Source organism: Gekko japonicus, unplaced genomic scaffold, assembly GCF_001447785.1.
Source record: "Gekko japonicus isolate JY-2015 unplaced genomic scaffold, Gekko_japonicus_V1.1 scaffold1024, whole genome shotgun sequence".
In the NCBI taxonomy this organism is placed as follows: Eukaryota; Metazoa; Chordata; class Lepidosauria; order Squamata; family Gekkonidae; genus Gekko; species Gekko japonicus.
The window spans coordinates 117,170-144,855 of record NW_015175388.1 but is presented as its reverse complement, the minus strand read 5'-3'; the positions used below and the strand labels follow the sequence as shown (position 1 = coordinate 144,855).

The following is a 27,686-nucleotide window of genomic DNA, read 5'->3' as shown; positions in this document are numbered from 1 at the left end:
TTTTTTTGGCCTCTGATTGAAACACATTATTTTTGTTTTAGAGAAGTTGATTGATAGCATATTTTCCTGGCAGTGATTAGAAAAGGATGTAAGTGCTCGCTGTAAACCTACTCTAGTCAGAGATAGAAGAATTGTGTCATCTGCATACATAAGAACAGGCACTTTGTAGTCGGAATTGAGTTTGGGAGCGTGAACATCAATAGTACGCAAATCAGATATAAGAGAGTTTACATAGAAATTAAACAAAAAAGGGGCTAGCGGACAGCCCTGTTTAACACCCCTCCTCGACTGAATAGGTTTAGATAGTCTTCCATCTGAGGTATATTTTATCTGGAGAGTGTTATTGCTGTGGAGTTTTATTATCAAGTGGAGGAGCCTTTTGTCTATGGTGGTAGAATTCAATTTTGACCATAATGTCACACGGTCAATTGAATCAAAAGCTGCCTTCATATCAACAAAGGCGACAAAAAGGGTTCCTTTTTGATGTTGTGTGTATTTATATATTAGATAATCCAGCACCAGACAATGATCAAGGGTTGAACGGCCATGGCTGAAGCCCGCTTGCTCAATATTAAGAATGTGTTCAGTTGCCATCCAAGAACACAATTTGAGACAGAGGTATTGGGAATATAGCTTACAGATAATGTTTAGCAAACTGATAGGTCTATAATTATTCGGGTCAGATCTGTTACCTTTCTTGTGTATTGGAATTATTATGGAGCCAACATGCCCCCTTTTCAGCCGAGAACGCACAGGCGTGATTGACCCAGGCAGAGAAAATAATTACACAAAAAGGGTTTATTTAAAAAAACACTGGGGCAGGGACAAACAAGACAAGGCAAGGTGCTTAAAAAGGGTATAACAGGGTTGAAAGGGCAAAATAAACATAAACTAACGCAGCTACCGGTTCTACTTCCCGGCCCACAGCCTGCCTAGCACTCACGCTGAGCCCAGTGGAGCTCTTCCTCTCCCAGACCAGCCTGTCCCCACAGTGAGAACAGGCCACAGAGAGAGACCAGAAAGAACACTCTGTTTTCCAGTTAATAGCTAAGACCGACTCTCCTCACACAGTTCAACAGTCTCCTTACAGAATCTCCCTCTCTGATTGGCTATAGCCCGTTGCTAAGCCTTATGGGGACTGTAGGCTGTCTGCTCACTGCCATGCAGGTCTCTCCTGGGACCAGGCCGCACTAGGCCCTGCTCCCAGTCCTGCACAGATCATGACAGATGGTCTCTTGCGCACCTGAGTGACGTGTGTCAGAGGATATATCGAGCTTACCCCTTCCTTCTGGGGGTGTTAATGATTTAGTAATCTTGGGTTGTTAATGGCTTAGCAGTCTATAGGCTTATGTGGGCTAGAGGTGTTTATGCAATGAATCCCTCCCTTCCCAAGGATGAAGTACTTTTGTTTCTAAAAAGAGTTTTGACAACAAATCTAATTTAAGCAGGAAGCACAGATAGTTTGGAAGGAACTTACAGAAAAGGAAAAATATACTGGAGGATTGGCATAGAGGTACAAACATAAAACAAACCTATTGGGGGAGGGGATTTAGGGATGCATCAGTCTCTGTCCTTCTTGGAATGAAGTTGTTGAGGCTCACCCCTGCCTGATGTTCCAGAACTGGACAAAGACTAGACAAATGTGCCCATGGCAGGGACCCCCCCAGTTTTGACCAGTGACCACTGAGAGCTTGCTTTCCAATTCTTGCCACAAGCCAGTTCACCAATAATATTCTTACTCATGGATCAGAGGTTTGTTGGCCATGCCCTCATATTTGGTGATGGGCAAATTGTCTCTGGTGCCATACAAGCGAACCCCAGGTTTTCCATTAGCGCAGTGGTTCTCAACCTTCCTAATGCCGCGACCCTTTAATACAGTTCCTCATGTGGTGGTGACCCCCAACCATAAAATTATTTGCATTGCTACTTCATAACTGTGTTTTCCTGGTCTTAGGCGACTCTTGTGAACGGGTCATTCGACCCCCAAAGGGGTCGCGACCCATAGGTTGAGAACTGCTGCATTAGAGGGAAGGTGACAGCTTAGCAGATGCTTCACTGGACGTCTCAAATCAACCATCACACTAAAAGTCACAATCTGCCCCCCACCCCAGTGCAGCTGAGGATCAGATTACCTATTTCAGCAAATAAACTTGTATTATTTGAGCATCAGACTGACCCCCATTCATAACAACGCATACATCTACTTAGCATACATATGCAGATTCTGGGAATGTATTCACTTTGATTCACTTTGAATTTCTTGCAGTGTTCTCTGTCATCCTGCCATGTCAACAGATTTCTCTTCCACATGTGGTTTTGTTGTAGAGTGCTTAATAGACAGCATCTTCATAAGCAGAGCCTATTTTATTCTGTCTAGCTTATTTTATTAAAATCAGATCCTGAAGCCCTTTTATTTGTACATACTTCCTTTAGATTTAGTAATTTGCAGTTATTCTTGTTGGAAGGTAGCAGTAATAGTAACAAAACGTTATTTAAGCTTTTTCTTAAAAATCTTTTTTAGGCTATGTCATATCTTTCACCAGAAGATCTTATGAAAAGAGAAACTGAGGAAACTTTGGAACACTTGCAAGATGCTCTTAATACTTTGAGGAGTTTTAAGGATTCCTTCTTCAGTTACAGAAAAAGAATAGTAACTTACTTCAGTAACAGCCAAGAGTTTAAATCATGGGATTTTCAGCCACAGATGATATTTGCCAGATTTGATATGTTTCTAACCCGCTTAGAGAAAATAGAGGTATTATTTACAAATGTCTATTATGTACCAATATTAGAAAGAAGGCATATATTTCTATAATTTTCCATGTGATACCAGGCATGAAAATGTATTTGATTTACAGCACCATCCTAAGCAGAGTTACACCCTTCTGAGTCCATTGAAGTCAATGGTCTTAGAAGTATGTAACTCTACTTAGGAAGACCCTGTTGGTTTATGCTGGGGTCAGTATGTGCTAAAAAAATATCTTCCAGTTCTTTTTTCACTTTAGCCTAACAGCAGGAAGTAAGCATGCTATGTTTTAACAATGTTTAAAAAAAATAAACTGAGCCAACGCAAGTTAAAACCTAAGACTTCTTTGCTACATCAGATGATGCCCTGATATCCATCACAGGTGGACAAGTGGAGGCAGGCAGTATAGAGGACAAAAAGGGGGAGGGAAGGGAAGGGAAAAAAAGAGGCCAACAGATCTCTCTAACTATTGCTATCTTCAACCATATGCCCGGTGGAACATCTTGGACTTACAGGCCCTGCAGAATGGAACCGAATCTCGCAGGGCCCAAATCCCATTAGATAGAGCTCCACCAGGTTAGAGCCAGGGCTGAAAAGGCTCTGGCCCTGATCAAAGACAACCTGACCATTCTGGGGCCAGGGATCACTAATAAGTTGTTACCGGAAGAGTGTAAGGCTCTCTGAGAGGTGTATAGGGAGAGGCGGTCCCTCAGATATGATGGTCCCAGACCATTTAGGGCTTTAAAGGTGAGAACCAGAACCTTGAACCTGATTTGGTACTCAATCTGGAGCCAGTGCTGTTGGTAGGGCACAGGTTGTATATGTGCTTTCAGGGGGGTCCCAGTAAGGACCCGTGCTGTCACATTCTGGACCAGTTGGAGCTTCTGAAGCACATTCAAGGGCAGCCTTGCACAGAGTGAGTCACAGTAGTCTAGCCTAGAGGTGACTGTTGCATGGATTACTGTGGCCAGGTCTGCACGGGACAGGTGTCAGTTGCTGGGCTTAGAAAAGATAGAAAACGCCACACTGGCCGTATTTGTGACCTGAGCCACTAATAGAAGGGAGGCATCTAGAATCACACCAGACTCTTGATGGAAAGAGTTGGAGCAAGATGTAGACCTGGCATGCATGACCGAGACTTGGGTACAAGATGGGGAGACCATAGCTCTCTCCCAGCTGGCTCCTCCCGGGTTCTTGGTCCTTCACCAATCCTAGACTAGGGGGAGGGGGGAGGAGTGGCTCTGTTCATTCGGGAGGCTTACACCTTCAGGGTGCTCCCGCTGCTGAGGCTCACAGGCATTGAGTGCACTGGCTTTGTGTGGGAAGCCGGGGAAAGTTTGGCCCAACGCACTGTCAAATAGCTTGCCATCCCTGTTGGAGGCTGTATTAGGCTGGGCACTGGAGCACCCTAAACTGATAGTCCTGGGTGATTTTAGTGTCCATGCCAATGACGTGGCTTCCACTTAGGCAGTGGACCTGGTGTCATCCATGGTGGCGCTAGGACTCTCCCAATATGTAATGGCTCCCACCCACCGAACAGGGCACACGCTCGATTTGTTCTTCGTGGTGGGGGTTACAGTGGACTGAATTATTGCTACGGCAGTTCCATGGTTGGACCACTATGCCCTGAGGGCCAGCGTGAATGTCCCACCCCAAACCCGTATGGGCAGCGAGCGCATTTTAGCATGCCCGCGTGCCAAATGGACCCTATGTGGCTTCAGATGGCTCTGTGGGATCCAATGCCCAGCTCAATTATTTAGAACAATTCGGTCCATTACTACTCTGCCTCAGGGCAGACAAAACGCTAAGGAAATGGAGATTGGCTGTGAGGCTTTTACAAGCTATTTTGCAGATAAAGTCCTGTCACTCTGCCGTGACCTTCCCACCACAATTGATAAAGTAGGTGAACTCAAGGCTCCATGCATATCTTCTCAAGTTCTGGATTATTTCAGTCCACGTAGCCTAGAGGAGGTTGCCAAATTACTTTTAACTGTTCTCCCTACCACCTGCAGCCTTGATCCGTGTCCATCATGGCTAATTAAAGCCAACCATGATGGGCTACAAGGTACCCTAAGGGAAATTATCAACAAGTCCCTCTCTGAGGGGCTGTTCCCTGGAGCACTCAAGGAGGCAGTGGTACTCCCTCTCTTAAAAAAAACCCCATCTTTGGTCCCGGCCAAATTGGCTAGCTACTGGCTGGTGTCCAATTTGCCCTATTTGGGCAAATTAATCTAGAGGGTGGTAGCGACTCAGTTACAGGATTTTTTGGATGACACCTCCACATTAGATCCCTTCCAGTCCGGCTTCTAACCAGAGCATGGGACAGAGATGGCACTGGTCGCCCTCACAGACGACCTTCGGAAGCATCTGGATTGAGGCAGTTCGGTGTTGTTGTTGTTGTTGGACCTGTTGGTGTCGTTCGACACATTCGACTACCAACTACTGACCAACCGCCTCGCCGACACTGGGATTCAAGGGTTTGCCTTGCAGTGGCTTACCTTGTTCCTTCAAAAAGGAACCTTGTCCTTGAAAAAGAGCAGTATCTCTCAGAGCTCTCTCAGCCCCACCTACCTCACAGGGTGTCTGTTGTGGGGAGGGGAGGGGAAAGGAGTTTGTAAGCCGCTCTGAGACTCCCTTGGGTAGTGAAGGGTGGGGTATAAATCCAATTTCTTCTTTTTCTTCGTCGGGAACAAAGGGTAGCCATTGGGGAACAACTGTCTCGAAGGTACCTGCTAATTTCAGAGTGCCCCAAGGAGCAATGCCTTCCCTGATGTTATTTAACATCTACATGCACCCCCTTGCCCAGATTGCCTGGAGGCGTAGGCTGGGGTTTCACCAATACATGGACGACACCCATCTCTATCTGTTGTTGGATGGCCAGTCCTACTCTAACCCGGAAGATCTGGACCTGGTGCTGAAAGCTGTGGCTGGTTGGCTTAGACTGGGTTGACTGAAATTGAATCCGACGAAGATGGAGGTCCTGTGCCTGAGTCAGAGTGGCCTGAGGGTAGGGATCCCACTCCCAACCTTCGATGGGGTGCTGTTGGTGCCAGCGCCAGAGGTTAGGCGTTTGGGAGTGCCCCTGGATGCCTCCTTAACGATGGAGGCCCAGGTAGCAGCCACTGCAAAGTCAGCCTTTTATCATGTACGGCTGATCAAGCAGCTGGTTTCTTTCCTTGAATGCAGTGACCCGGCAACAGTGATCCATGCAATGGTCTCCTTGAGACTGGATTACTGTAATGCTTTCTACATGGGGCTGCCCTTGTGTCAGCTGGTGCAGAAAGCGGTGTTTATATATCTATGTCAGCCGCCCTGAGCCTGCCTTGGAAGGGAGGGCAGGATATAAATTAAATAAATACTAGCTGTACTCTGCCAGGAGTGGGAAGCTGAATTCCCCACCCCCCCCCCCCCCCGGCCTAGCCACAGGACCTCCATCTTCAGTGGGTTCAGCTTCAGGTGGCTCTGCTTTAACCATCTCACTACAACTTCCAAACAACTGGCCAGATCTTCTGGGGCGGTATCCAGCTGGCCATCCATCAATAGATACAGCTGGGTGGCATCTGCATTTTGATGATACCCTAGCCTGAATCTCCTGACTGACTGGGCCAGAGGGCGCATATAAATATTGAACAACATTGGGGAGAGAATCCCTGAGGAACTCTGCAAACCTGTGGGTGCCACAATGAGACCCTCTCCCCTTGTGCCACGCTCTGTCCTTGCTCTTGGAGAAATGAACAGCCATTGAAGGACAGTTCCACGTAACCCAGTGGTGATGAGGCAGTGGGTCAACAAGTCATGGTAAACCATGTCAGATGCTGCTGAAAGATACAACAGCAGCAATGTAGACCTGCCTCGATCCAGTTGTTTATGGAGATCATCTGTAAGGGCGGCCAGCACCATCTTCGTCCCATGGCCAGGACAGAAACTGGACTGTAATGAGTCCGAGGCTGATGTATCCTACAGGAAAGCCTGTAGTTGTTCTGCTGCCACCCGTTCAACCACTTTACCCAGTAATGGAATGTTCAAAACTGGGTAGTTGTTGTTTAGATCAGAAAAATCTAGCAATGGTTTTTTCAACAATGGCCTCACCACCGCCTCTTTCATCAGGCTAGAAGAGTAAATGTAAGTGTGTACAGGATTGCAGCCATATAAAATGAAAGCTTAGACTTCTTTCAGTAAAATGAATATAATTATTAATATTTATAATAATGTTACACCAATCCAGTTTCACAATCAAAAGTCACAAAAATGTTGTGGAATGTAACTTATTCTTAACATTGCATGTCATGTTATGAAGTTCTTCCCCAGGGTTTCTTCCTTTGTTCAGTTATTTCAAATTAGAATAGACTTTCCCCGTCTTCATGGAGAATTTTACCTGCCATATGTACTTAAATTTCTCAGAGACCCTGGGAATTGTAGTTCTATGAGGGAGGCCTAAGGTTTTCTAACAATGAATTCTCAGAATGTTATTAAAAAGTTTCAGGATTGTTTTGGGTCACCGCAACAGTTAAAGTGGTATAAAAATAGGTTTGTGGAGTAGATATGTTGTTACTTACTGCAAGAAAATGCAATGAAAGAAAGCATGTATTCTCTTGAACAGAGCAGGAACAAAGAAAATAGCTCTATAGTGCCAATTGTGCTGCCTCTTAAGAATAAGAATGACTTTTTTACAGCACCTTTATAAACAGTTCTGGGGCCAGAGGGAGGGACATTTGCCTTGCAAAAGACTTTTTGTCCTAAGCTTCTGTTTCTAAGAGAACCCACTTCTAGCACTAGGGATTTCCATTATTTATACACCATTTTAATAGTAAATAAAGTGTGTTAATAGCAAGCTTCCAATTGTTCATTAATCTTGCTTTGTACAAAAGGATGGGTCAAGCGTGCTAGAACAGCAAATTATCTAATAGATGCAAGAGTATAAAATATATATAAATTTGTTTTTCATTGTGTGAGAGGACATAGTTAATGGTATTATTTATTGTTTTAGGATATTTTTGTTATCATGCTTCAATTTGAAAAGCTGGAGAAGCTGGAATTTGGTGGTAGCAAGGGGAAAATTTTGAATGGCCAAATATACAGGCTGAATGAAGAATTTATGGAGTCGTGTAAAATTTTTACAGAGAGAACATACAACCCCTTAGACTACAACAATGTGGTAATATTGCAATTCATATAACTATTTTGTTATCCTTGATAAAACTTTCTAGTAGCTATAGTGACAGAAACTAGGAGGTGCAATGTAGAGAAGCTGTTAACAGATTACCTGTCTATCTTTCTTAGTGTAGGTAAAGCCTGAACCAGGTATAGTGTTGTTGTTGTTTTTTTAATTCATGAAAAAGTTGTGAATAAGGAATGACTAAGGAACTGGGAATAAGGAACCAACTTCAGCCTCGTGAAGGACTAGGACTAGAATATGTGCTAGGATTCCATTCCAGGATCAGAAATAAGCCATGGTTTGGATGTAACAAAGCATACGTCATTGCCCCCCCCCCCAGGCAGAATAATGGACAGACAACAGTTTGGAAGTAATAAAGGGCCACTTTATTAACTATTTAAAACAACATTGCGGCAAGGGTCCAGCTAAGCGAGCACGGAACAGGCAAGGCAGGTGTCACTCCCCTGACTAACCTCCTTGCCTTTTCTCGGGTGGGTCACCCAGCTTCAGTCCAGAGCCATCGGCAACTCTCCTCTGGCGGGAGTGGAGCCCGGCAGTTTATCTAAGCCAGCTCCGCCCCCGTCCACGTCACAACGCAAGGCGTCGTGGCTCTGTTGCTGCCCGCCTTCCTCAGGGCGGCAAAACAGCCCCCAGCAACCAGTGGCGTTGCCGGGTCGCCGGGAGCTTCAATCCGGGAAGTGTCTTACTCCTTGCTTGTGCACAAAAGGCAAAAGCCCTGTTAGCCAGAGAACTTCCAATGCTCAGTCTCATGAAAATAGTATGTCAGAAACAGCAATGGTGAGCTACGACAGAATACAACTATTTCACTATTGTGTTAAATTATTTGCTGGAAATGCTTTACATGTTTGTTAATTGCATGATGTTTCCAGCTTGATTAAGTGTGGGTGAAATTGTATGACACTGAAAACTAAATATGAATATTTCATAGAAGGCCCAGCAATAAAGTTAGGAGAGTATTTTATTAATTTGCAATACAATCCAATAATACTCTGTTGGAAAAAAGTTGTGCACAGAAGACACAAGCCCCTTTTACAAATTTGGAAAAAGCATGTGATAATTTTTCCCCGTACTGCTTTTAAGTGTGAGAGCACATATTTGAATGCTTGGTTTGCCCTTTTAAAAAATAGTCTATGTATAAAAGTTCTGCTGTTGGTGCCTTCTTCCAGTGCAAGAAGCCTTCTAGTGGTGGGATACATCGATGGCACTGGAAGATGGTTCCCCATCTTTTGAATAGGATCTTTGAATTATACACATTGTATCTATTTTTGAATAATGAAATAATTGACAATCTAGCTCTGCTTTCAGTGAGTCAGGTGCAAACTTGTGTAATTTAGAACCTATTTATTCCAGAGTAGCTGTAAGAAAATTGGTAGGGCAGTTCTGATGTACAGGGGCTGTAGATTTCAGCTGTAGACTTTTGACTGCAATCCTGCCTTATAGGCACGCTGTTTAAATAAGTAAATGGAATTAAAGAGCCTTACTGTTCTCAGGACTGCTGCTTTAACTACTTAAAGATGACAGTAAAATGTTAATTTTTCTATTCAGCCATAATTATTTCATTGTTTTAAATGAGCATTGTCATTTAAATTACTGTTATGACTAAAAAGTATTTGGTAACTGCTGATTCCTTAAAAAGACATAAGTGTTTAAAATTTACCTTTTATTTGGCAAAGGTCGCATATAATAAACTACACTGAGGCCTCGGCCACACGGACAGGAAAATGCAGGGGGGGGAGGCATGGCTGTTTGCCCTGGAGCAAATTAACGCGCGACTGCTCTATCAGGCGTCGGGTTGAGGTCCCGTCGAGCTCCTGTGGTTAGGGGGGAGGTGCCGATCACACGACGTGGCAAAGAAGCAGAGTGGCGTGGCAAACGGGGTTGTGGGGTTTTTTTAACTGAAATGTGCGCATGCTCCGTTGGGTGCTTGTGCGCATCCGTGGAGACTTGGGGGGGAAAACCCTTTTTGCGAGGGGACATGGGCGGGCGCCAGAACTACCACCGGAAACGCGATCGGACACTGGCCCCTGCCCCGCGGTTTCCAGAAACTAGTACCTCCACGGTACTAGTTTTTTACCCTGCATCTTCGGCGGGAAGCCTCGGGTGCGCCACGGGAACTCTATGCTTCCCAGATGTGGCGGTGAGATCGCGCCCGGAAAATCCGCCTATCTTCCATCTCTCTAGCGTGCCTAATGCTCCGTGTGACCGGGGCCTGAGTTTATCTGAATGGCATCTTTGTGTATGAGTCGTGTATTCTGTTGATTTAAAATATAGCATATTTGAATAGCAGACATGGGCCCTGGTCAGACGTGCCAGAAAATGCGGGGGGGACGCGTGGCTATTTGCGCCGTCGCAGTCTGATGTGCTATTATGTGATCAGACGGGACGGCGCCTTCCCTGCAGCAAAGAGGATGACGGGGGAGGAAGCCGCGCACTGGCGCTATCACACCAGGAGGCTTCCATAGGCGACCCATGGCAAAGCATTTGTCACTACCTTCATTGAGGTAGTTTTTTAATGCATGGTTTTGGTGGCTTGCCACGGGTTCACCACGGGAGTGCTACGTCTCCCAGATGTTCCTGTGTGATCGCGCCCATAGATTTATCAGTACATCTTGCAGTTACAGATAGATAAGTAAGGCTTCTTAAAACGTGTTAGAAAACTAAGGCAATACCACATAAGAAAGTGAGGTGAGGACTAGTGTTGGCAGTGATTCAAGACATTTCTTCTTCAAATACCACTAACTTTCTTAAGCATAATTCAACCACAGTTAAGTACAGCCCTTGCGCATGGGAGTTAGGTAGTGGATAGATTGGTATTACACAACATTTGATGGCACTGGCAAAAGTCTTGACTTTTCATGTTTTATTTGCGGGAGCTGATGGTGTTGTCTTTTAGCTTGACAAGTTATCCAGTTAATAAGATTAATGTTTCTGCCTTTATTTAGTATTTTTCTTCAGTTGTTCTTCAGCTGCCACCTGGTACTAACTGAGGCTTATTTCCAAGTATACATTTATATTTATATTCCATAGGAATTTGATGAAGACTACGACCATTTTAAAAACAAAATTCTGGAATTTGAAAGACGTCTTGGATCAATATTTTGTATGGGATTTCTTGAGTGTTCAGGTTTAGAATCAGCATTTAAGGTCAGTTATATTAACTTATGAACTTCTGCTTCAATCAGTGTCCCTGTTTATCAAGTAAAGTGGGACTTACTGAAAACCAAAATGGATATCTTGGTATATTCGTAGTCATTACTCAAGTCAAAGTTAAAGAAGCATATTTAAGGAACATTGTTGAAATAAATTTTGAGTAGCTTTTGCTCTCATGTGTTAAGTGCTAATACTTCTGTGTTCTAATACTATTTTAGCAGTTTTCTGCATTGAATCTATCTCTGCTGACTGTAATCTTGAGACAGTTTGCTACAAAGGATATCAAAATTAGGGATGTGCAAAAAGAATTGTTTTCTCTAGTTTCAGGTATATTGGACCCGAAAAATATTGTTATTCTCAAATTCCAAATATTAGTATAGTATTCAGATTTATGGGGTTTTTTTCCAGGTTTCCAGATTTTTAGAGTCTATTATTCCTTATGGGGAATGGCTGGGGGAATTGTTTTTGAAGGTTTCTGGGTGCCTGGGGGAGTTGTTTTTAAAGGTACAGGCACCAAAATTGCAGCAGAGCTGCCGCCACCTGTCCTATTTCATTCATAGGAGTATAATTTTGCTCTTGAACATTTCCAATTCATTTCTAAGTGGCTTACAGATTAGAATAGTGGCTGACTTTTAAAATGATTTGTAGTTAAGACGATCAGTATTTTAAACAGAAGTTTAGTTTTAAAGGTCATGCATTTAGATGCATTTAGATGCATTTATGTCTATGAATCGTAATACATCTTTTTTCATGGGGAGAGGGAGGAAGGTGGCAAGGAATAGTCCAGTTCTGTCAGATCTTGGAAGCTAACTAGGGATAGTACTTGGATAGGAGACACCCAAGGAAAAATTTGCAGAGAAAGGCACTGGCAAACCACCTCTGCTTCTCTTGCCTTGAAAGCCCCTTGCTGAGGTTGCCACAAGTTAGTTGCATCTTGATGGCGCCTAAGTCTGTCATGGGAAGAGCTATGAACTCTGTCTCAGATCCAAAAATTCTCTGTACAAAAGAGGTTTGCTCTGCTAGAAGGATGGGAGCTAGTGTTCAAGAAACCCATGCTCAAGGCTCTTTTGAGCATGTGGAAGTAGTCATATTGTTCTGCAGATCTAAGCCTTTATCAACCCATTAACAATAACAACATTTTAAACTTCGTGATATAATTTAGCAGTTCCTGAATGATGCTGGGTATCTTGCATAATTTGGCCCTCATGCACTGACAGCCACTTTGTACTCTTCAAAAACATGTTCTTTTATATAAGTAACCTTTCCTAGTATTGATTTTGTATGTGAGAATTTTTTTAGTGTGCACTCAGCTGAATTTACTAGTACCATGAAAAATATAGTGTTTGAAAACATTTTAATGTCTGAATTTAATACTTGCTTCAGAATGGACAGAGAGTTATGGCTTGTACTTAAAATGCAGCATACAAAAATTTGTTTAAAACAAATGTTTTCTGGTTCCCTTATCATTAACATACGTTATTTAGGAGAAGTATTCATGCACCTTTTATTTCTAATTTTTCAGTACAAGTAGCACATGAATATACCCATTCAAGGGCAATGTCAGCACTGTAGTTTATATTTGCTTATTGGCAGTTATGCTGAGTAATTAATCTTCGTATTGTGTAACTGCAGTGCCCTGTATTTGTTTTAAATTGTGTATTAGTGTTGACATAGTTCTGGATCTGTGTATTCTGTGCTTTTAAAATATGCATCAAAGTAGCTAAATTCTCTAGGAAGAAAAGCCTGATTCTATGATCTGTAAAAATCAGGGGACTTTTCAAATATTTGCATATTTTGAATAATATAACTTCCCCACCATTGCCTGTGAGAAGTGTACTCAGTTTTTCTGACTTATTTGTCCCTGGTACAGTAAGTTAAAAAAAAGAGTGCAATCTAGTTTAGTTTCTGTCACTTTTGCAGTTTACTTTTGTGACATGTAGATTTTACTTCATTCTTGCAGACTGTTTAATTTCCCTTGACGTGTCTCTCTCTCTCTGTACCTATCTTAAAGATGGAAGAAAGAAAACTGTATTAATGTATTAAAAATCAGGAGATCTTACCGCTGTCTTTTATCTGTTTAGCTTTTAGCAATTTTTGGATATTTTCTGGAGAAGCCTGTTATTGCAGATATTTTTAGCCCAAATTACAAAATTTTACTGCAGATGTTTGATGAAGAGCTGTGCAACTGCAAACACTTGTACGATGATCACATTAAGCAAGTAGGTAGTGGCATAAGAACAAAATGTCCCTTGCATTGTTTGCTCATGATTTCTTTATCCATAATAGCTCATTTTTTTAACAACTATAGGTGGAAGAGGGGAATGAAATAGTACATAAAAACATGCCATTTACTTCTGGAAACCTTAAATGGTCCCGAGAAATTAAAGGCCGTGTACAGTCATTTTGGTCAAACTTCTCATTCCTGACTCACCTGTAAGTATTAACTCACTGGATTTGGAAATGAGACAGATATACTTGTCCATAAAACACAATACAACTGCTACATCATTGTTCTGTTTCTTACTTTAAAGGGAGTACTAGTAATTATTTTACAGTTTCCTTCCTCCCATATAAAGCTCTTTTCTGAAATGGCTATGGTAACTACAGAAATACTGTATGTGTTCATCTATGTTATAATTTTTTTTTAAATTAAAACACCTGCAAAGGCCTGTAGTTTTTCTGGAACCTAGTGGTGTTTGTAAAGACAATTATGTTGTAAGAAGTTACATGAAAAAAATCAATGAACAACAAAAAAAGCTTGTATTATCGTCAAATTTGAACTAAAATCCTCTTTTTCTTGTTCATGTGCAGCAAAAGTCAGTTAATTATGAGGCTATGGATTCCCCATGCACAAAGCAATTCTCACGTTACTTAATGAACCTTAGCAGATGCTTGCTCTCTAGTCTTGTTATGCATCACCAGGATAGAAATTTCAGCTTTTCTTTTGAGCTGTGGAAAAGAGAACACAATTCTACAACTGCTCGGTACTTGATTATAGCTGATAGTGTTCAGCCAAATAAAATCATCAAAAGAGCCACTGTTATTAGTATATCTAATTCTCAGTGTTGCTCTGTCTGTGGATCCTTAAAATGAAGATTGGAGCTATGGGCAGATAAGACAGATGTTTCTGCAAACCTGAGAAAAGTCCCGGCTTTGTAGAAAACTCTGAAACCTAAAACAAAACATTGGGGTGTTAATCCTTCCCATGATAGAAGCAGTGCCTGTAGCTTTAAGAAATGAATGCACTCAGTGGTAGTTTCTAGGCAAACAACTGTATTACCAGAATTTCTGTCAGTGAAAGGCAGGGGGAGGCGGCAGGGCCCTTTCCAGGGCTGTTTTTGGACTGTGAGGGAGGACTCAGCAGGGGCAGGCCTAGCAGCTACCAAGTGACTTGTTACCACCTGACTTGCGTGACTCACCCAGGACAACAGCAGTCACCCAGTGATAATCAGTGTGATGTAGTGGTTACAGTGTCAGATTATAATCCAAGAGACCCAGGTTTGAATCCCTACTTTGCCCTGGAAGCTCACTGGAAGACTTTAGGCCAGCCACGCACACTCAGCCTAACCTACCTCACAGGGCTCTTGTGAGAATAAAACAGAGGCAAGGAGAATGATGAAGCTGCTTTGGGGTCTCCATTGTAGAGAATGAAGTAAAAAATAATAAATAGACATGAGGATGGGGGGCAGATAAAGGTGAGTTTTTGATATGTGGAAAGTAGAGAAGGAAGCAAGGAAAGTTGAGGATATGGGAGCTGCCAAGAGGAGGGAAAAATGAAGTGGTGTGGGGAGGGGGAGAGTGAAGTGTCTGATGGAAATCTTACAGGTTCTCTTTTGTAAAACTTGGCATGGTCTGGCCCGGCAACCATGTAATTTAGCCAGAGTTTTCTCCAGGAGAGGTTGCCAGGGGAGGGAATGAGGAGAAGCTGAAGATGGGGGAGGGCAGATAAAAGTTGGTTGGTGTTGGGTGGGTGGGAGCAAAGCTATCAGGACAAGGGGAGAGTCAGGGGGCTTTCAGCAGGGACGGGAAAGAGGAAACAGTAGGGAAGGGCAAAATGACATGCCGTCTCAAGTCCTAGCAGATCCCCTGCTAGTATATATTTCAGTCTTCCTTTATGCTGTTTGAAGTTGCATGTTAAAACTGATAAAATAATAAATATTTATAGGTGTCCACATTTCAACTATATGAGGAGAAACTACATTTTGCAGTTTTACTACTTTGTCAGTGATTCTTTTAACTGCCTATCACTCCTGTTAGAGGGAAGATAATAACTGTGTTTGGGTTTCAGCTTGGAGAAAGCCATTCAGTACCTACCATTTGCTAGAAAAAGTAGGAACACTCACACTTAATGCATAACAAAAGGAGGTTGTGACATCATCAGCCAGTGGACCAATCCCTCTCATTGCTTAATTTGTATGTCCAAAATTCTGAACACTAACTGCAGATGCTGTAGATTTAACAGGAATAGGAGCAGTTACAGTTTTCATCAGGAAGTTTCAAAAGAGTCTAGGACACCTGCAAGGGAGAAGGTAACAAACCTACAGGAAGTCAGAACCAGGCAAAAGACTGAAATGTGAGACAAAGTCACTTGAGATGAAAGGTTGTGGCTGCCCCCAATCAGCCAGCTACATTCAGTACATACTTCTAACACTGGGAGGGAGCTCACTATCAGAGCCACAAAGACTAAATGAAGAGGGGAAGGAGACAGAGGTCTGAAGGCTAGATGAGACAATGGACAGAGACAGCAATCCATACAGAGGGGTAAAGGAGCCAGGCAAAATAAAAGTGAACCAAAGCCTAATGGGAAAAGAGTTAGAGCTGGACTCAACCACACACTCAGCTAGCTATAGTGCACTTGAAGCAGCCAACCAACATTAGACTTAATAATGACATCACCTAGAAATAGGCCAGTATTTTAGTTTTAAACCCTATTTTGTTCCCTGATTTGTAGTAAACTCTACAGTTGAAGTATTGCTAATACCAAAGAAACCTAGGCTGTCGATGCTTCACAAAAAGAGTCTTTTCCATATTTGGCCACATTTCTGTAACTATTCCAGTCATTTATAATCTTACTAGTATAAAATTTCTTTGTTTCTAGAATCCTGGAAAGCTCAGAAAGTGCATTAATCTATCAAAAATATATAGAGATGCTGACCTTGCTTGACCAGTATGAAGAGGATATCTATTGTAAATGGAAATCCAAGGTGGATGATGTTTGTCAGTTTAATTTAGATCAACCACTAATTAAACACAGTGATAAGGATGGGCTCATTAGTGTGAATTTTGATCCTCAGGTAGAGTATATATTTATTTATTTATTTATTTATTTTTTGCTATATCAATTAAGCTATGTAATTACTGGGGAAATGTTTGTTTAAGAAATTTAGTAGATGACCCTTTTGTAATAGTAGCATCTTTTACTGCAAACAAAGGTATTGAGCTTAAAGCTCTGCATGGCTTGGGGGCAGCATACCTTAATGACCAGCTTCTTTCATATGATCCTACCATATTCAGAGGCCCTGCTTTGATTGCCCCTGCCACTGGAGGCCAGACAGCTGGCAACCCAAGGAAGGATCTTTTTGGTCATGGCACGAACATTTTGGAACTCCTTCCCCAGGGAGATTTATCTGTCTCCCTCTATTGTCTTCCACCAGCAGACAATATTGGTATGGTATATCCCCAATAACTGTTTGGTGTTATGTGTGTTTATATATTTTTATTGAATTCCCCTTTTTATTACACACACACACACACACACACACTTTGTTTTCATGTTGAAATGTTCTGATGTTTCACTGACTTGGGGACCCTATTTGGATGGAAAGTTGGCATAGAAATGTTTTAAATAAATGAATATACCCCATTTGGGGAAATAAAGTTTCAAGAATGAGAAAATACTTCTGTTGAAAGGTTTTTAAAACAAATAAAAAAGTGAGGCCAAGAGAAGTAATTTAACCAAATGGAGCGTAAAGCACAGCTGAAAGCTGGGCTACAGACACAACCCCCCCCCCCATTAATTTATCTCATGAACTCTAATATCATCCTCAAGGGGAAAAAGTCCATTTTTAAAATCTTTCCTTCTGCCTGGTTGTAAATTGCCCAGTGTCACCCAATAATTTATTCAATCTGTTATTTTTATTTATTTATTTATTCATTCAGTTTATACCCCACCCTCCCTGCCAAAGCAGGCTCAAGGCAGCTTACATAAGAAGTCAAAACACATAAAATAACAATGATAAAACAGTCATAAAAATCTGAGCTATTATAAAGTGCTCTTTCCAAGGAACTCAGGACATTGTACGTAATTCTTCAATTTCCATCTTCTCAGCCACTTTGTGAGGTTGGCTAAACTGAGGAAGAGAGAGCCTGGCCTAAGGTCACCTACGAAATTTCGTGGGTCACCATGAATTTGAATTTGGGTCTCCTGAGTCCTAGTTTGACATACCACACACTGTATTACCCACTGCCTCCAGATTAAAGAGGTGGGATTCCAGTTTAAAAAAAAGAGTTGCCAGGGCTATAGTCAGAGTGGGGCCAATGAGTGCAGCATCCCACACTGAGACACTGGTTTGCTGCATAATAATATAGTTTTAATTTGTAACATGACCCCTGCCATTAAAAAACAAAAGCTTGTTTGTGGAGTCGAAAATATATTTGGTAAAAAAATATCAAAATTGGTGGCAGCTACTGTCTTGTAAAATGGTAGTACTCTCCAAGTTCTACCCAGTTCTGCTTATTCAAGTTTTCTCCTGGCTCAAGGTAGATTTATCAAGAGAAGTATCACCCTTAACAAATTTTTCATCCAGAAAATAACTCCTTTTAGCTATCACAACTTTAGCCTTGGAAGGATGCTCAAAGTGGGCAAGACTTATCTTATGAATGGTATTTCTTGAAGGAAGGTTTTATTTATAAAGTAGGTAAAAACTGCTGAACTTCAGAAAGTTTCTGGTTGAATTCAGCATATATTTCTGACACTAGTAATTCATAAATATTAAAAAAGTATGGACTCTCAGACTAGGGGACTGGAGTACGGAAGCCGATTATGATGAATCATATATTTACCATTAATTTCTTCTAAAGCCCCACCTGGAAATATGGTAATCTCCATCTAGCAAAGAAGGCTGGCTACAGCCCTGAGGGCATCTGCTTTGAATCAGCAACTAGCCATTACCTTGATAGCCAGTCTGTATCATCATCCCTCCTGTGCCTTATCAGCTTTCAGGATACTGTGGAACCCTCAGTCTTCCTCCATAACAACAGGTGGGGTGAACTCTGTGGACCTTTTTTGTGCTACATCCTTTGCTGTAGCTTCAGGTCCTACCTGCTATCTTGTAAGCAACCCTCTTTCCCAGTGACATGATTTTAACAGTTCCCATTACCTCAAGATGTCAGTTTAGGATGCTGTATACCCTATTAAAGGAGTCACTACTGATTAAATGTTAAAATTTACTCTGCCTTCATGCAAGTAGTTGAAATGGAGTATGGCAGCAACCATATGACATTACATAAGCCTGTCAAGGTGTTATTACAGGCGGATAGTATATTTAGGACTAGAATATACACTTATTTTTTGTCCAAGCTGCCACTGGTCTTTGAAAATCCCATAGTATAAGATTATATATGCTAATCTTTTCAGATTGTTCTGGTATAGAGATTTCTACTGTCATGCTGGGAGCTGTACAAATTCTTTTTTAGCCAATACAATGTGTATTTCTTTCCTCAAGGACGAAGTGGAGCTGGAAAACTGGAACGGTCTGGCACTTAAAATTAAATTGCATGCCAAGGTATTTTGTAAATGGTAATAGAAATAATATCATACTTTGTTTCTTGTAGCTGGTGGCTGTTTTAAGAGATGTCAAATACCTCTTGCTTTTGGGTCAGCCTGATATTCCAAGGTCTGCATTAGAAATGTATAAGAAAAGAAGAACTTTTGACATGGTATGTGCTTTTAGCAATCTACATTCATTTTGGCTGAGCGAGTATAGTTCTGCATATCACACTGAGTATTTTTCCCTTCCCACAATCTAAAATAAATGGAGATGCCCTATCCTTCAATCCAAAAAATGCTGTTAGCATGTTAAGATCTAAAGCAGGTTTTCTTTCCTGTCCATGGACTGTGGGAGTATCCTATAGAGACCTATGGCTTGGTTGATGGCTTTGAAGGCCTCAGAACTGCTGTTCTGCCTCTTCCCATCTTTTCCTCCCACCACTACTAATTCTCTGCAGTGTCTTGTGTGTATCTACATGGCCAGCAGCAGTTCTAGTCCTGTTTTATTTCCTAATAATGTGGTACATGTTAGGGGCTCATGAGAAGACGTGGGGAATAAACAATCAAGAAATTTCTACTAGCCAAAATCTTCGCAAGAATACCCATAAGTTCTTAGCAGGCCAATTTCCCCATCACCTGTTTGCCTATTTTTACCTTTTCACAGATACTCGACTGCCCTCAGAATCTAATGCCTACTAGGTCATGATCCATCCTCATCAGGCTGATTTTGGGGGTGGGGTGGGGTTTCTACTAACTTGCAAAAGAATCTTTTCCTGCATACTTGGGAGTCCTCAGAACATACAGAAATTTCTTTTCTGTTTGTGGATGAGCCCTTTTGCTTTCCTGGTGGTAGGCACTCAGTCTTCATTTGCTATTGGATTGGTGTAATATGTACAATATGAAAACACAAGGGGGACATGCAAGGAATTTTAGGGAAGGGAATATTCTGTTTCCTCCCTCCACCATCTTTGTTGTCATCATCACCTTTCACCTCCCTACTCTCCATGCTGTACCACTTTCCTTCCCCCACTGGCTGGCCTACATGCCTCCTTCTACCCCAACCCACCTGGGTTTCCCCATTCATCTCACCTGCATGTTCACCACCTCTTTTCTCCCACCCATTCCCTCACCTGCCTTTGTCAGCCTCCCTATTCATGCCTGTTTACTCACTCACTTTTCACCTCCACTGGTGTACTCACACAGTACATATCAGGCAAGCATTCAGTGGACATGCAAGCCTAAAGAGGCTTCCTTTCCTCAGATGGCCACCACCATAATGTTTTCACATATTTCACCCCTAGTTGCTTTCACCCCAAATTTCAGGGTGGTGGGTTTTTTTTGTTTTTTTGTTTGCAATTTCTGCACAGATATCACTGTTAACTTTGTGAGTAGGGAGTTAAAACCAAAACGTTTTTGCAAACCTACAGATTCCCCTGGGTTTGGATAACCCTATATAGTAGCTGTGGTCAGCCCCATTGTGAGGAGTTGCCTATATATATGGGGATGAGCCCCTTGCTGTTAGATATAAGAATAGGCCCTGTATGTGTGTATGTGGGTGCTTCCATGTTTGTTTTATACACTTCAGCTTTATTTCTTAGTAGTTCATGTGCAGTGTTAATAGGAAACATGGTGAGTGGGCCAAAAACACAGGTGGCCACTGGCAGTGGCAGATATGTAAGAATGGTGCAGGTGACCTTTCACCAGTTAAAATGATAACCTTCACAAGGAGCAAACTATTTATTTATTATTTATTAATTTTGATTTATATCCTGCCTTGCCAGCACATGCAGGCTCAAGGCGGCATACAACAGTTAAAATACAATAAAACACAGATGCGAAAGTGCAATACTATAAATTAGTATAAAATTTCACAAACAACGATATATATAAAAGTGCAGTTAAGTGCAGTTGGCAATTGCTGTACGATGATCCCAGGTGACTAAGCCGATATCCGAGTTGTTCTTAATGCCGTTAACGTGAGTGCCACAACAGTTCAGTTTTTAGTAGCTCAATCATCAGTGGCAGCTCCTAATTGAAGACTTGGTGGAAGAGCTCCTTTTTACCGGCCCTGTGGAACTGTAAAAGGTCCCACAGGGCCCTGATGTCTTCCGGGAGCTCATTCCACCAGTGTGGAGCCACCACTGAGAAGGCCCTAGTTATGGTGATGGCCAATCTGGTGTCTTTCGGACCAGGGAGAGTCAAGCAATTTTGCGACCCTAACCTCAGTGCTTTCTGGGGGACATAGATTGTTTCTATGTAGTTTTTATGGCAGGTTTCAACATTCAGTGTTTTTTCTGTACAAACAGCACATTGGAGTCCTTGAGCTTGTAGTACAGTGGTATAACAAGATTAAACAGACAGTTTTGGAAGTAGAATACCCTCTGATTGAAACAGAACTGAGAACAATTGATGATCTGCTAGTGGAAGCTGAAAGAACATTCACATGGCTAGAGGAGAACTGCTGGGAGTACATTGAATATGTGAAAGCCACCGTTTATGACTTGGAGGAAAGACTTCAAAGGTCAAAGGACAATATTAAAGCCATTCAACAAATTATGAAGGGTTGGATGGAGCAGCTGATCTTTTATAGAAAAGAAAATAAGAAGGAAACTTTGTTGAACCTGGAAGACAAAGAAGATAGGCTTTCTAAGAAATTCATGTCACTTCAAGAAGACGGCCATAAGATCCATACACTTGCACAGGTAATTTATGGAACCACATCCTCTGTTGTTAGTTATGCTCCTTAGCTGTCATCTTTCTTGTGGTGACTTCTCTTAGGACTGCCCGGACAGCAACAGCTAGGTCACAGACATTCTCTGTGGTACGTCCAGTCCTCTGGATATTTTGGTGCTCATTTTGTCTGCATTAATGTACATACAATTCCCAATAAAGATCTGATTGTCAACTATTTGTTTAACCAGTTAAAATATTTCTACTGCAAGTTGTCACAATAGTAGACTGTATAATTAATGTATCTGTTTTTGTTTTCAGGAAAACTTAATGCTTTTAAAAGCAGACCCAGATTCAGATTCCTGGAAGATTTATTTGGAATTCATTGATGACATTATAGTTGATGGTTTTTATAATGTCATAATGCACAATTTAAACTTCTTCTTGGAAAACACAGAGCCAAGCTTGAAGACACTTCCATTATTCCAGGTTCAGGTGACCCTAAGTGCTCCAGATATTGCATTTACACCTTCATTGAACAAAGAAGCTGGAGATGGCTTTTATGATCTAATAGATGAACTTTTAAGCAGTATATTCAAAATGTCTGGCCAGGTGAAAAGAGTATCCACACATCTAGGAATGCAGCATTATCAGGTACTGTAGTATTTCTAAACACTGAAATGTCTAAGTTAGAAAGAGAAGCCAAATGCAAAGATCCAGTGATTAAAAATGTATGTGATCATAAGAACATAAGAGCCCTGCTGGATCAGACCAGTAGTCCATCTAGTCTCACACCGTGGCCAGCCAGTTCCTCTGGATGGCCAGCAACAGGGCATAGAGGCCGAGGCCTTCCCCTGATGTTGCCTCCTGGCTCTGGGATTCACAGGATTAGTGCCTCTGGATGTGGAGGTTCCCCTCAGTCACCAAGGCTAGTAGCCATTGATAGACTTATCCTCAATGAATCTATCTAATCCCCTTATAAAGCTGTTTATTCCTGTGATCATCACTACATCCTCGGCAACGAAGTCTACATTTTAATCACTCTCTGTGTAAAGTAGTATTTCCTTTTGTTGATCCTGAACCTACTGCTTATCAGCTTCATTGGATGCCCTCAAGTTCTGGTATTTTGGGAGGGGGAGAAAAATTTCTCTTTGTAACTCTCTCCACCCCATGCATAATTTTATAAAACTCTGTCATGTCCCCCCTTAGTTTTCTTCTTCTTCTAAACTGGAAAGTCTCAGACTCTTCAGCCTTTCCTCATAGGGAAGATGCTCCAACCCCCTAATCATCTTGGTTGCCCTCCTCTGTACTTCTTCCAGCTCTGCAATGTCCTTTTCAAGATATGGGGACCAGAACTGTAAGCAGTATTGCAAATAAGGCCCGCACCATAGATCTATACAGTGGCATTACAATATTGGCTGTTTTACACTCAGTCCCTTAGAGTTTCTTTACCTTTTTTACTGCTACCACTCAGGGTTGATACTTTCATTGAGCTATCTACTACGACCCCAAGATCTTTTTCCCTCTCAGTCTCGGCAAGTTCAGACCCCATTAGCCAATACTTGGAAGTTGGGATTTTGTTGTTCATATACAGAACAAAATAAACTTGATGTTGTACTACAAAAGTAACTCCTTTTTTTGTCTTAGAATGATATGGACAGTATGGTAGAGCTGTCTGAGACTAGGAAAGTGATTATGGGCAGAGTGGAAGATGTTATTACCAAAGCTGTGGACTTCAAAACCAGTTTTGAACCCTATGCTTATCTTTGGACAGAAGACAGATCTGAGTTTATGAAACAGTTTCTTTTTGATGGACATATGTCAGCTTCTGGAGAAACTGAAACTCCTGCTGATGTTGGTAAATCTGATCAACACCCAACAACTGAACAATTTAAAGAGCAGGCAAGAAAGTGGATATCTATTTATTTATATTCATAGTCCCTCTTAAATGTGAAATTAAAGAGTATATTTATAATGCATAGTTTTCTGTTACAGATTGACATCTATGAGAATCTTTATAGTCAAGTAAGCAAACTTGAAGATTTCAGAATATTTGAAGGGTGGTTTAAATTAGACCTGAAACCTTTCCTAATTTGTTTGTTAAACATCATTAAGAAATGGAGTTGGATGTTCAAAGAATACCTTTTGAGATTTGTCATTGACAGGTAAAAATTACATATTCAGACAACTGATTTATTAATTTATTCTTTTTAAAAATGATATGTTAGAGTCAGATAAAGTTCAGGGGGGGAGGGGCTAAAATGGGCTCAGAGGAATCTGTATCCCCTCCATAATTCTCTAAGCAGAAAAGGGACCGTCTCCCTTGCCCCTAAAAGGATTCCTTGTGGGGGAGGAGGTTGGCCTCAGAGGTTCTGAACCACCCAAGTACAGTTCACCACACTATATAATAATTAAGGAAAACTTATTGAGAGGTGAGGAAGAAACAAAGGAACCCTCAGTTGTTCTCTTTCTGATTCTTCTGCTCCTTGCCCCTATTCCTCTGTAAGTACAGTATAACCATACTGGTTTTAAAATCAAAATTATAGTCTAAATAACAGTATTTGAAGGTCATTTTAATTTCTTATTACATATTAGCATGCAGTAGAAAAGATTCCATCATTGTAAATCCAACTTCCTTCCTTTGGTAGCCTGACAGACCTAGAAGAATTCATTAAAATGACAGATGCTGGGCTCCAAAAAGAATTAAAGGAAGGAGATTATAATGGACTGATAGATGTCATGGTTCACCTCCTGGCTGTGAGAGACAGGCAAACAACTACCAATGAGCTTTTTAAACCTCTAAAAGATACTATTATACTCTTGGAAAGCTATGGACAGAAGATGCCAGATCACATTTATGTCCTAGTAGAGGTACTGTACATTTAGGAACAAATGTTCCATGCTTCTGTCTGTCAAGACTGCTGCCTATCATTTCCAGGTGATGATAGTGAACTTCTTCTCTCTTCCTGACATCCTGAACTATCAGTGGATTATGTTTTATTTATTTTATTAGGTTTATATCCTGCCCTTTCCCAACAGTGGGCTCAGAGTGGCTCACAACAATTAGTATCTAAGTAAATAATAATACCATATAATAAAACCAAGTTAAAACAAACAATAAAACAAAATGACAGCAAAACAAGACAAAAACTCCAGGGCAAAAACTCCAAAATATTTACAGGAAATATTTTTGTATAATCCCCTGAAAATTTCTCCTGTACAAGTTCCACTGAAGTAAATGATATCTGCACAACTCTGCTTAGAATCTCATTTGTTTCTGCAGAACTTGGTTGAGAGAACTTTCTGGCAAACTATTTCTGTCTCCACTTTTTTGTTGCATTGTGTAAATGGGAGTATCCACCAAGAAAGAAAATTGAATCAAGGAGGTTCATATTTGGAGTTTTGACACAGGCTTGTCTATCCAAGATTCTAGTTAAACGATAAGAGGTTTTCTATATTTTTGTAACTATTTTCAGGTTCAGGAAACATGGGCGGGCCAGGTTGAACTGTTTCAAATGTGAGAGCAAGTGGTCCATAGAGCAGACAAAAAGTAGGATTTTCTTTTTTTGCTGAAAATTATGGGTGGGAAAACCACCAGGATCCAAAGAGTAACATAACTGTTTCCGTGCTACCATGCTATGTTTGAACTTTTCCCTTAAAATGGCAGCCCCAGAATTTTATATCTGTGGTGGGACTTTTAAAGAATGTAGTGTGGATTTATACTTTCCTCCTCCTTTCATCTGAGGAAAATAGCACTGCTAGCAAAACCATCCATCTTCTGGTGGAGTTTGAGAGACGTTCAGCTTGCTTAAAAATGATTGTGGCGGATTATTCCAGTTGTGTGGGAGCAACTTGTGGAAAAGTGGCAGCCATGTGTTTGGGGAATGTGTGGAATGTGTAAATGACACCTACCTGCAGTGTGAAGCTCTTGATAATCCATTTCCTCTGTTCTTTAGGAACTGCCTGAAAGATGGAACATGACCAAAAAACTTGCTATATCTATAAAGCATGAAGTGGCTCCTCTTCTGACTTCTGAGGTCACCCTTCTCAGAAAAAAATGTGCAGCTTTTGATGTAAGCTAAGCTGATTTTTTTTTTTTTTTTACAAAAATGCTTTTATGGGGACAAGATTGTTGACAAAATTTATTGCCTGCATTTCTTTCATCAGGGAAAGCAGATAGGATTCAGAGAAAGATTTAGAGTGGATGCTCCCTTTCATTGTGATGCCAAAAACCCATATGCGCTTCTTGATAAGGTAATGGAGAAATCTCAGAGGTGCATGTTATGCTTGAGATCTAACTACAGAACTCAGATTTCTGTTTTCATTTTGTATAATTTGTATTTGACATTATTTTTAAGTTGTATATTTATGTGCCTCTGCATCTTAAAGTGTGCATATTTTATATAGAGCAGCCTTACCATTTCAAAGACACAGTGCACGCATATTTAAAATGCATTATGGTTTTTGAAAAATAATTTTATAACATGTTCAGAATGAAATAAATTTCCCACTTTGAATGTACTACAAAGGTTAGCTGCAACTCTGATGTATTAATATCAACTTAAGCTTTCTAACTGACTTTGCTGGGATAGATTTTGCTGGGATATGGATTGCACCCTTTCACAGCTTCCTATTAAGTGATGCATTGGTGGGATTTGTTCAAGATGCTGTTTGGTGGGATGTGCTTGCTTTATTTATAACAAAATGTTGATAAGTAATTCATGGAAAGACATGAAGAATAATTCTTGCTAGAATAAAGCCTTTACAAGTATGCATTTAATTGTGCACAATGTGCATTTGATCAGATTCCTGGAGTTTGTGTATGGATATAAATGTATAAATCTGTAAGGGCAGAACTTCAGTTGATGTAAATCAGTGCTACTGCATTGAATTTGATTTACACTAGCTCAGGAACTGGCCCATAAATGTATGTGGTATGTCTTTTAGAGTATCAGAAAGGAAAATGAAACATGCAATGGTTCTTCAGTAATTCTCATAAAATATCTGTGCAATTCCTTTGTCTTCAGTATATACAATTTGGATCTTAACTAATCTTGCTTTATATTTACCGCTATGTGTATTTTAACTTCCTCAGGCAAATAGGGAGCTGGAGGCACTGGAAGAAGAAATGTCACACTTAAAGGAATCTGCCAACCTTTTTGAAGTGATAATGCCAGATTACAAGCAAATGAAACAATGTCGCAAGGAAATACAACTTCTCAAGAGAGTGTGGGATATTAACATTTATGTTACAGTAAGAATGTTATGCATTTTTGAAAGTACATTGGACAGTTGGCAGTGGCACAGAATGTTTGAGTTTTTTGGGGGGTGGGGTAGTATTTTAGTGGCTTTTGTGTCTTAAACTGTATATTTTGTTCAGTGTTTTGAAAATCGCTATGTATCAAGACTTGTGAGATTTTTTTAAAAAAGTCTCATCTCAAACTAAGCCCAGGAAATTGTCAGACGCTTGAACAAACGTGCTCCCAACAACACTCCCTTGGCAGAGATTTGTTTATTGAGAGATTAAGATGTTTCAAGCTGAGACCATTTGTGTCAGAACTCCTTTGGTGCCAGTTCTGGAATTATACATGAGTCAAACAATCACACACACCCATGACTGGTCCAATCAATCCATTCCTTCAGCCCACCTAAACCTAGCGCGCTCCATTAGTTCACCTCCCCCCATCTGTGAACCTACAATTACATTATCTATTAGAAGCTGGCTAGCGGAGATTGGCATTCAAGGTCGTTGTGCATTCTTCCTAGTGTCAGGAAGGCCCACTTGGAAAGCAGTTGTAAATTAGCGTGGCAAAGCAGTCATAAACACACACACACTCTCACACTCTGCCCCCCCCATTTCCCAAAGTGAAAGAACAAAACATCAAAGGTAATGAAAATAGAACATGTGAGATCCATGGCAAACAAGGACCCGAGTTTGACAGAAATAGTCATAAAGAATACATTGTCTTTTGAAATTGGAATGCAGGTAAAATACAATGGCAAGAATACTACTCTTGAACAAAGAAAACCTGGTGAAAATCTTATTCAGTGTATGATAGAAAAAACTCTCACCAAACTGTAAAGGGAAAAAAGGGAAGAAACCCCCACCTCGTTGAAGTGAGGGTTGGGGTGAATATAGGTAAACCACAGATTAATTACAAATGGCAGTCATACTT

The 27,686-nt window shown here is 41.1% G+C and overlaps 1 protein-coding gene across 1 annotated transcript in view; it reads left to right on the top strand.

Moving 5' to 3' along the window:
- Positions 1-27,686, top strand: part of LOC107122524 (dynein heavy chain 11, axonemal-like) — a gene marked incomplete at its 3' end in the record, with an annotated part of 172,393 nt that overhangs the window by 28,443 nt on the left and 116,264 nt on the right. Inside the window, exons 7-21 of the mRNA XM_015425640.1 lie at positions 2,522-2,755; positions 7,734-7,901; positions 10,950-11,066; positions 13,154-13,291; positions 13,381-13,505; positions 16,171-16,366; positions 18,906-19,010; positions 21,147-21,542; positions 21,832-22,164; positions 23,158-23,412; positions 23,506-23,675; positions 24,159-24,381; positions 25,467-25,583; positions 25,678-25,764; positions 26,606-26,764. Coding sequence (XP_015281126.1) covers positions 2,522-2,755; positions 7,734-7,901; positions 10,950-11,066; positions 13,154-13,291; positions 13,381-13,505; positions 16,171-16,366; positions 18,906-19,010; positions 21,147-21,542; positions 21,832-22,164; positions 23,158-23,412; positions 23,506-23,675; positions 24,159-24,381; positions 25,467-25,583; positions 25,678-25,764; positions 26,606-26,764 — 2,823 coding nt within the window. The remainder of the gene's footprint in view (positions 1-2,521; positions 2,756-7,733; positions 7,902-10,949; positions 11,067-13,153; positions 13,292-13,380; positions 13,506-16,170; positions 16,367-18,905; positions 19,011-21,146; positions 21,543-21,831; positions 22,165-23,157; positions 23,413-23,505; positions 23,676-24,158; positions 24,382-25,466; positions 25,584-25,677; positions 25,765-26,605; positions 26,765-27,686) is intronic.